The sequence below is a fragment of the Aethina tumida genome, chromosome 1 (assembly GCF_024364675.1).
Source record: "Aethina tumida isolate Nest 87 chromosome 1, icAetTumi1.1, whole genome shotgun sequence".
In the NCBI taxonomy this organism is placed as follows: domain Eukaryota; kingdom Metazoa; phylum Arthropoda; class Insecta; order Coleoptera; family Nitidulidae; genus Aethina; species Aethina tumida.
The window spans coordinates 69,188,502-69,198,614 of NC_065435.1; the positions used below are offsets into that span (position 1 = coordinate 69,188,502).

General features: G+C 35.2%; 2 protein-coding genes across 2 annotated transcripts; one reads left to right on the forward strand and one right to left on the reverse strand.

Moving 5' to 3' along the window:
- Positions 1-175: 175 nt before the first annotated feature.
- LOC109599738 (protein brunelleschi) lies at positions 176-4,752 on the forward strand. Its single transcript, XM_020015766.2, has 12 exons — positions 176-1,281; positions 1,352-1,718; positions 1,785-2,052; positions 2,104-2,365; positions 2,421-2,651; positions 2,706-2,927; positions 2,981-3,235; positions 3,290-3,536; positions 3,591-3,745; positions 3,817-4,014; positions 4,072-4,279; positions 4,464-4,752. The coding sequence occupies exons 1-12, from the start codon at positions 306-308 to the stop codon at positions 4,657-4,659; spliced, it is 3,585 nt and encodes a 1,194-aa protein (XP_019871325.2). The 5' UTR covers positions 176-305; the 3' UTR covers positions 4,660-4,752.
- Positions 4,753-5,740: 988 nt separating this feature from the next.
- LOC109599828 (dihydrolipoyllysine-residue acetyltransferase component of pyruvate dehydrogenase complex, mitochondrial) lies at positions 5,741-9,711 on the reverse strand. The gene is made up of 7 exons (XM_020015882.2): positions 9,447-9,711; positions 7,547-7,791; positions 7,169-7,486; positions 6,782-7,107; positions 6,601-6,727; positions 6,294-6,513; positions 5,741-6,233 (listed from the first exon to the last, which is right to left on the reverse strand). The coding sequence occupies exons 1-7, from the start codon at positions 9,563-9,565 to the stop codon at positions 6,104-6,106; spliced, it is 1,485 nt and encodes a 494-aa protein (XP_019871441.2). The 5' UTR covers positions 9,566-9,711; the 3' UTR covers positions 5,741-6,103.
- Positions 9,712-10,113: the final 402 nt, after the last annotated feature.

The window sequence follows — 10,113 nt, forward strand, 5'->3', positions numbered from 1 at the left end:
ATTAAATTATAATATATTAATAAAATACTATTATTATTATGATATTATTAATATGATATCAAGTGTTTATAGTACAAAATTTGTTATAATTTTGTAACTAGGATATAAATTTTAAATATTTACTGTACATCTAATTAGACAGAAAACAGCTGATTAAGCTGTCAAGGGATTGTTGACCAAATTGTTTATGTTTAAGTTTCAATAATAATTCAAGTGAAAATTAGGAAGAATAATAGTTCTCATGAAGGACCATTTCCAATGGATTTTGATAACCATAAGCGCCAACATAATATTTGAGTATCCAAATGCGTTCATCTGTAAGTTACATCCTATCAAGCACAACCACTGAGCCAACAATGTCTCATCCTGATTATGAACAGTACTCGCACGACCACGCAGCACTGCTGGTTCTTGTTCGGCATATTGGTACACAGTTGAAACCAAAAGTTTTTGGTAAATTCTTTGATCAGATTTCTAAAATTAACAATGTCAAGATTACTGATTCAACTGGTCATGTAAGGAATATAATTGTGAGATATGTTAAGGAACATCCTGTAGAGAATAACGATTGGGGAGACTTTCAAACCCACAGAAGATTACTGGGTCTTATATCACTGGGAAAGTATGATTCACAACAGGAACTGAATGAGTTGTGTAGAGTACATGAAACTTTCAAAGTTAAGTACAACACCACTTTGTTTGATTCAAGATGTGTGTTTTTTGGACCACTGAAAGATGTAACAAGTCCTACACCAAGTGATGACTCCTCTAGTTGCAGTGAGAATGACATCAAGAAAACTGAAATTGTAGAAATTGAAAAGTTCACAACACCAAGCAATTTTAAAACAAGAGCACTGTTTTATGATGAGGCTGGTCCATGCAGTGACTTGGAAACCCAACTTAATGAGTTTGTTAATTCTTTGTTTTGGGTTCTTGAATCAAAAAGGCTAGAAAGATCCAGGGAAAAACTTGAAAGAGTCTCTCTGCTTTTAGCTCCATTTGAAAAAAAGGATTTTGTGGGTTTGGATATGGAATCCAGAAATAATAAAAAGCGTTGCACTGGCAGAATGACAAAACACCTTGGTGATTTGTGTTTGCAGGCAGGTCTTCTTAATGAGAGTTTGACTTATTACAATTCAGCTGCTGAAACGTTAAAAACAATAAATGATTGGTTATGGCTTGGTGCTGCATTTGAAGGGCTAAGTGCAGCTTCTGCTCTTGCTTTATACCCTGAAATGCCCAGAAATATTCCTTTGCACAGAAATGCTAGTTTACAAGAAGGTATGTTTAAATAAATTTTTCTCGCTTGTTTATAAAATAAACCTTTATCCGTAAATAAATTGTTTGATAGGTTCTCCAAGAAAATCGTCAATTTCTGTGGCAGCATCCAATCCACTAACGTCGCCGTACAAAAAAGCTATTGCCAATTCGCTTCCAGCCGAAGATATTTCGAAGAAATATAGAGAGGCTATTATTCACTACAGTAAATATCAAAATGCGGGCATAGTTGAAACAGAAGCCAGTTTCAAAGCTGCCAGAATAGCCGTTGAACAAAATCACGCGTTACAAGCTGCTAGTTTCTTGCAGAACGTTGTTTATATTAATTTAACTTTATCTGAACAGGAGAAGATTCAGAGGTTTGAGACTTTGGCAGATCTATACTCTCAAATTGGATTTAATAGAAAAGCGGCGTTTTGCCAAAGACTGGCTGCCACTAGGTAATAAATTATTATATCCTATTATCTGTATTGCATTACTTATGTATGTACCATTAATTCGTGTAGGTACGTTTCTCCTCAAAATCAGTCACCTAATTGGGGAAAGTGTTATACACTAATGCTGCAAAGTTTGCCAGGACACTGTTTGACTTTGGATCCTGTTGAAATGAAAGAGGCTGATCAAGGATGGCCAGCTTTGCAAATTCAGTTGTTGCAGGAATTAGTGGTAGCTGCAAAAAGAACGGGAAATTCTGCCTTGGCTACTAGACACATGACATTCCTTTTGCAAACCATGTGGAATCATTTGACGCCGACAGAACAGAAAGAACTATCTGTAAGACATTAAACTCTGCCAAGTACTGTTAATATGTGGTCCCTTTTTTAGATACAGTTGCAATCTCTATCGGCGCAGTGCGAAGGTTCTCCTGTATTGCTGGTGTTGGATTCTGGTCTTGTTGTACCACCGGCCAATTTAACAGACATTCCATTGTGCATTTCATTCACTGTTAAAGATCTTCAACCACACTTAAGGCCTCGTCGAATAGAAACTTTAAAACAGGATCCTGGAGTGTTTATTTACACTCCCAGTCACTATGGAGGTGGAAACAGTCTGGATAGAAGGCAGGCGAAATTCAAAACTAAAGTTGGTAGGTGTATGCTCACTGTACTAACAAGAAGGAATACTAGAACTAGTGTTTTCAGATTTTTGTTGGGTTGAAAATGAAGTATGTGAAGTTCAATTGAAATTGATAAATTCGCTACCTTTTGAGCTGAAAGTTTCTAATATGAGGTTGCTTACTTCGGGAGTCGTGTTTGAATCTGTGCCAGAAACTATTGTACTGTCGCCGGATGTTACTACAACTTTAACATTGAGTGGTTGGGCTAGAGAGGGCGGAGAATTGGAGCTGTCTGGCTATAGTACTCATACATTAGGTAACTTAATTAAATTACTTGTGGTATTTTAATTCTATTCCATAATTTGACTAGGTGTCAAGTCAAACTGCAGACTAAAGCATATGGCTAAGGCAAACTTTCCAAGCTTCTACAAAGTGGACGTTGTTCCATCTTTACCACTGTTGCAAGTTACAACGTCCCTACCTCCAAGTGCCTCGTTTTCTAACTTCCACGATGATAACATTGTGACATCAGCTGGAATTTCATTGTTCCATGGTGAAACTGTTCAATGCACTGTTACTTTAACAAATATAGGTGTGTATTACCTAACCCAACCAATAATTGATAGTAATCAATCATTCATTTAGGACAAGTGGATGTGGAAATGCTAGACATCCATATTAACAGTATTTTGGATCCGTCTCTACAGGATCAAATTTTTAAATGGGACGAGAACGAGGTCAAATCCCAACTACCCATCAAGCCGGGTTGTTGTGCCACTCTAACGCTTCACCTTCATTCAGCCGCTAACTTTTTAGCACCTAATATCGCAGCATCTCCCAGTACCGTTCCACACGATTTGAGCAGTGGTGTTTTCAGCAGTATGTCTGCTTCAATCACGGGTACGGAAAACAAATAACTCGTGCTTATAACGTGTTAAATGGGTAATCTTTTAGGTGGATCATTACCATCAAGATTTAATTCAAGTTTCCGTTCAACAAATTCGGGAATGTCAAGCATAGTGGGATTACCGACATTATTGCAACAACATACCAGTTCGTCTATAGAAGGCCAAATTAGATTAAGATACAGCGGCGGACCTGGATTAAAATCTGAATTTTATAGGACTTGTTCTGTATTCATAATCATGGAAATGATTCCTTCCATACACATAACGAATTGGGACGTGATGCCCGCTGAAGTGTAAGCTAAAGAAAAAATTAATTTTGTAATATAATTTAATGGTACGTGTTTCAGTCCGTCGCAGTTTTACCTAGTATTGGATATTGCCAATCTGACAACACAAGAAATGGAACTGAGATACACACCAACGAAAACTATGTTAGTTGAAGGACAGGAAAGCTGCAGAGTACCAGTGCCAGTTGATAGGTGTCCTCTATCGAAAATAAGCAGTAAGTAACTAGTTTTAAGTATTATTTTATCAACAAAAAGTATACATCTAGTATATTTCTTTTATTTTTAGAGTATTATGAAAATCCACAAGAAGATAACAGCATTTCTACATTAGACATGCATAGAATATGTTCAGAGCACATTTCTGAACTGGTAGATTTGCAGTGGCATTTATTAGCCACTGATTCCAAAGGAGTGGCTTCACTTAAGGGTATTACACTAACATCAAAAATGATGGACATTGTTCGAATGTCACCGTTAGTATGGGGTAAATACTTTTTTTCGTAACTATAAATATATATTTTTAAACTGACATTATTTAAAGATGTAACTGTAAATGGGGAAGAAATAAAACCACAGGAGGATATAAATTGCGAAGCTGGCGATTGCTTAGAACTGAAGATGAACCTGACAAATAGTTTGGAGAAGGCTTTAAGACATTTAAATGTATCGGTTCAATTTTATCAAGATTATGAGAATGGCAATTTAAATTATAGACTGGATACAAGATTAGCGACCACCGGTTCCGTAAAGTAATATTTATTTTATATTTAATTTCAATATTAATTTAAAACCAAATTTAGAACATTTTATTCTTCAATTTAATTATCAAATGTAAAGAAAGTAAATTTTCATTAATATTTGTATTTGATTTTTATTTTTGTAATATGTAAATTTAATATTCCTTATATGAAAGTTAACCACATTATTTTTCAGGAAAACCATTAATTTCTTGGAATCAAAGCAAATCGCGAGTCACGAATGTAACGTCATATTTTTTACTCCAGGACAATATAAAGTGGATATTCAGTGTTGTGCTCCAGACAATTATTCATCAACTTGCCCACCTCCTGCTCTAAACACTGTCCACATATGGAAGTTTACACCTCCCATAAATATACTCGTTAAATAAATAAATGCGTGCGTTCCGCTTTTAAAAATAGCGCACTTGATGGATTTTGTTGATATAATTGATGTTATTATTTAATAAATTTAATGAATTATATTATACCTTGTATTATTTTAGAAATGACTATAATATACTATAGGAATTATTTATTTGGGTAAAATATATTTTTAAAAAAGTCACATTCTATATTATCCCAAATAGCACAAAAATATCTCAAGGACATCTTAATAACAAGCCTATCTGGTATAAAAAGATAAGTGGAAGGTTCTAAATTAATTTATGTATTGCTAGAAAAATATAAAAAACATTTTAAAATAAAACCAAAGATTATATATATACACGTATATTGAGTAATAAAATATAATTAAATTAATAAACACAAGGTAATCTTCACAATCATTCAGATCTTCTTTAATGTAGTTCTGAATAGCACTTTGAATTCCTTCATATGCGTGACTTTGAAAACATTTCTTCGCAGCACCTATAAACAAATTAACGCCAAATGAAACTTCCACATTAACATTTTAGTACAATACCCATTAAAATTTTGTTTTATTAAATAAAGAATGTTCTTTGCGTTTCATCCAACTAAAATATTTTAGAAGTCTTTATGACAGAAATAATCATTTTAATACACAAATAAAAAATGAAATATCAAAGAGCGTTTAGCCTTGAGTATCAGTCAATTTTCATCTTTTAGTAAGGAGTCACCCACAGAAACAGTTCGTTTTAAAAAGTAAAGTAAATTTTATACTCATTTACCTATAAAATAAAGTACCTGTTACAGTTAGTTAAATATGTAAAACATTGCAGTATTTTTCTTTGCTACCACAAAATGATTAAGCGTAGCCTATGATGTTACCATAGAAAACGTAAATGTTAGGTAACTTTTATATAAATCATAATCTGGACCTCCGAAGAGTATAAAGACGTTTTTTAGACTGCCCTGACGGGGAACAAATAGTTATGAGATAGTTCTCATGTGATAATATATTAAATTTGAATCCAAATTTTGATTTGTGATCACATAAAATCCGTACTTATTTATTTCGTGGAATGGGTTAGGGAAATTAATAAATAATAATTAACACAATAATAATAAAATTATATTTATGACTGGACAAAGTAACAATAAAATTACGAGTAGTATAACAAATAACCGCCTTCTAGATGTAAATGCAAATAAAACATTGTCCGGTCAGAGCTTATAGACCCGCCATGTTAAAAGTACTTATCAGAAATTGAAAAGTGCACCCTTAACACGGCGCTTGACCCGGTCTAGATGCTTGTGTTTTTGTATATAAATAGTAACTATACACTTTGGGTTGTATATCATTGAAACATAAAAATTACCATATATATCTTTAGACGCACAGTCTGGCAGCACTTCAATAAATAATTTTCAATTACGTAAAGAGTCCTTAACACTTTCCGGGGGTTTAAATTTTTAGATGATCATGGCAACTGGGTCTTCCATACATTCCTTAAACACTTGCAACCATTTGGCGCCTACGGCACCATCAACCACTCTGTGGTCACAGCTCAATGTAACACTCAAAAATTGACTTTCTCTAAATCTGAAATCAAAACAATTAAGTCATTCCATAAGTTTAGAAATAAAAATTGACTGAACTCACCCTTTCTCGGCTTTCTCGTCGAGTACCAACTTTTTCTCGGTGGTTCCAATGGCCAGGATGCAACTTTGGGGTGGGTTGATGATGGCGCAGAAGTCCTTGACGCCGAACATTCCCAAATTGGAAACGCTGATGGTGCCACCTTGGAATTCGTTGGGTTGGAGTTTGCCCTCCCTGGCTTTAGCGGCTAATGCCTTCACAGTCTGACTGATCTCAGCAACGCCTAAACAAGTAACATTCAAATTAAAAAGCTGTTATCGATTAATTTAACTATTTTACTAATAACAAGAAAACTATGACGAAAACGAACCTTTGTCGTTGGCCTGAAATACTATGGGTGTGATGAGGCCTTTGTCGGTGGAGACAGCGACGCTTACATCTACGTCCTTGTATTGGCGGATCGCCGTGTCAGTCCAGCTCGAGTTTGCTTCAGGGACCTAAAAACAACGTTACATAATCCAATCTAAATAGATCAAAAATTTTCCACTCACTTTCTTGGAAGCGACGGCGGTGGCCTTGATAATGAAATCGTTAACGCTTAGTTTAACGCCGCTCTTCTCCAACTTTTTGTTGTAGGTCTCGCGTAGTTGCGCAAGCTTGTCAATATTGCATTCCACGGTGAGGTAGTAATGGGGTATTTGAGTTTTTGATTGAAGCAGACGCTTTGCGATCGTTGATCTGATGTTGGTAACTGGGATGTCGATGTAGGAGGCGGCAGGTTGACCTGCTGCAGCCGGAGCACCAGCTGCTGGGGCAGCCGGAGCCATCTTGACTAGATCTTCAGCGGTGATGGAGCCAAAGAGACCGCTACCTTTACCTTCAATATACATTAACACAACTTGTGAGCACCGTAATATAAACAAAAATGTATTAATTACCTTGCAGCCTGATGTTTCTTTGTTCGGCCAGTCTTTTGGCCATCGGACTAGCATACACTCGTCCGCCCTCGGGCGCGCCATGCGAAGATACGGCTGGAGCGGCGGGCGCGGGAGTTGGTGGAGCTGGAGTGGGTGTTGGTGGTGCTGGAGTTGGTGCGGCTGCAGCTGGTGGTGGAGCGCTTGAGGCAGCGGTGGAGCCATCATCTTTGTAGTCTTTGAACAAGTCCACGTCAGCTTCGTTCTCGACGATAATGCACACCAGCTTGCCGATTGGCACCTCTTTAGTACCGGCTGGGATCAGGATTTTGGCAAGATAACCTGATGAACAAGACAAATAATTAATCCGTTGGAGGTAGCTAAAGATTTAACGGGAGATACCTTCTTCAGGTGTTTCGAAACCCATGGTCGCTTTGTCGGTCTCGATCTCGGCCAGCAGATCGCCCTCGTTGAGTTTCTCGCCTTCCTTTTTCGCCCAACTGATGATGGTACCCACTTCCATGGTGGGGGAGAGCGCGGGCAAGTTGATACGACTGTGTGCTGGAAGGTCAGCATAGTACCTCTTATGGATAATGGTAGTGTTTTGAGTTTGTGCCAACAGGGGATTGTTGACAGCCTCCAACCGTCTGAAGCAATTATTATTATTTTATTAATTACAAGAAAAGTTAATATGTGTTTGTAAATATTTGAAAAATACTCTAGAAATAAATTGAATTGTAAGACAAATATCTATTTTTATATAGTATAGTATATTGATGTTATTTAACTGCTTAAAGATTCCAAACAAAAACAATATTACATAATCAATTTCAAGAATAAACTGCACTGTTGTCATTAGATAAACCAGCATAATCCGACAACGCGGAAGCACTTGTTCATTTCGCACGATAATTTCATGTAAAAACATGTTTACTGACATAAAAACAACAATTTTTTCCCAGTGTTTTCAATAAATATCAACAGTTGATATGCCCAAAAAATGGAAAAATATTGCTATATCTTTATTATCACGACCAAATGATTACGCAGGTTTCACGCGATCTCTTATCTAAACCACGTTTGTAATGAATGTATTTAATATTCAAATGATAAAACAAATAAAATATAATTCCATGTAAGCCGAAATTTTCTAATTAATATCTATATTTGTTTTAATATGCAGCCACATTTTTTTATCATGAGAACAACAAGCTGCAAATCAATTATTGAAAATAATCATTCATCATACCTAGTACATTAACACTAATATATCGCGATATGAATTACATGGTGTCTAGAAACTCATCGAGATTAAATTGATAAAACGGGAAAATTGAAATTCATTTTAATAGATTAATTTGGTTTTGGTTATTTCTGCACGTAAATACAATTTTAAAGGTTTGGAAACATTCTCAATGTATAATAAACAACTAATTAATTAGTATAAACATCCGACCTTTTTATTTATAGTACTATTGTATTGAATTATTAATACATAATTCAACTGCAATTTACAATTTCTCAGTAATATTCTGACTAAAAATGTTTTTTTTTTATTAAATTTTGTAATAAACATAATTTTCCAATCTTTTGGTTACAATAGATTTTAATTTTTAGGAATTATTTGTTGTTAATTCTAATTGACAACTTTTTATATATTTATGTTTAATAGGATAATAATATTTATTTGCAATTTTTAATGTGTTAAAATATATAATTACAAGAATAAATTAGTATTTTACAAACTTTATATATTTACATCATGTAGGTTTTTCACTTGCAGTAGAATTTTACTTAAAAACTCAAATATTTACAATCTAAATTATGAATAATAAATTACTACACAAAAATGTTTATTTTTAAGGCTAAATTATATAAAAATTAATTTTACATTGATCAATATTTTGTTTCCAGTTCAATATAATATAGATACTGTCCGTCAAAATATTGAATATTATTACACACGACTGAAACTGAAAGTTTTGCGGCATTGATATGCTGAAAACGCAAATTCGTCAATGTTGTTAAGTAATCACTGGATAGATATAAATTTAGCAACGTTGTAACGATAGTGTACAACCTGTTTACTATTTTAAATTAACAATTGCCGCAGTACTATTAAGTTACTGAATACAAATAGTAAATTGGTTAATTAATAAAACAACCCCATATTGCTAGATTACGGTAGAGAAAATTACGTCTGGAAGTGAGGTTATGTACCTGATTTATTAATGAAAAACTGAATGAATGTGAAACGATCACAGTCAGCCGTGAATATAATAAAAACGTCATAAAAAATCACCTGTGATAGTGTCTTCTTCTGGTGCATTGTACACTGGAATTCCTTAATAGATTGTCCCTCACAGCTTTGCGGACGATGTTTCTGGCGACTTCGCTCCTTAGCACAACGGTACGGAACATTTTTTAGAAGCAGTTTAACGAACCGGACCAAATATTTAGCTTTGGGGTTGGACGTATTACGAAAAATTGGTTAGAGGGCGACTCGCTGGTTCCGACTAGGTCATTTAAAAGACTTTCACGACTGTGGATTTGTGACGGTGACGTGAGGTCACAGGTTTTGACGGATTTAAATTACGTCGGCGCAAACGCGCGAACCGCTCGCCGATTCGCCTTTTCGAAAAGGTTACCGAATAGAACCCCATTGATTTCTGAAGGTTAAATCGAGACGGGCAAATTTTACTATGTTGATAACGATTCGAATGCGTGTGGACGAAGGACGGTGACATTCACGATGTTTCCACAGCCTCCCGTGTGATAATTCTATATTCGGACTGAAATAAGGCATTATTTTTATCAAGTCGCGTGCTTGTTTGTCGAGCACGGTGTGGATGAACTACAATCGCATTCGTGCCGCCAAGTTATTTTTGTTCGGGTTGTAAAGAATGTCTCCAATTTTTGTTATTTGGGTTCTGGTCAAGAATTAAATTTTAGATGAAACGTTTACATCA

Coding starts and splice junctions, on each gene's coding strand:
- LOC109599738 (XM_020015766.2), top strand. CDS start 306: ATGCGTTCATCTGTAAGTTACATCCTATCAAGCACAACCACTGAGCCA. Junction 1,282..1,351: donor AAATGCTAGTTTACAAGAAG/GTATGTTTAAAT, acceptor ATTGTTTGATAG/GTTCTCCAAGAAAATCGTCA. Junction 2,366..2,420: donor GAAATTCAAAACTAAAGTTG/GTAGGTGTATGC, acceptor TAGTGTTTTCAG/ATTTTTGTTGGGTTGAAAAT.
- LOC109599828 (XM_020015882.2), bottom strand. CDS start 9,565: ATGTTCCGTACCGTTGTGCTAAGGAGCGAAGTCGCCAGAAACATCGTC. Junction 7,108..7,168: donor AAGAAACATCAGGCTGCAAG/GTAATTAATACA, acceptor TGTATATTGAAG/GTAAAGGTAGCGGTCTCTTT. Junction 6,514..6,600: donor ATTTCAGGCCAACGACAAAG/GTTCGTTTTCGT, acceptor TTACTTGTTTAG/GCGTTGCTGAGATCAGTCAG.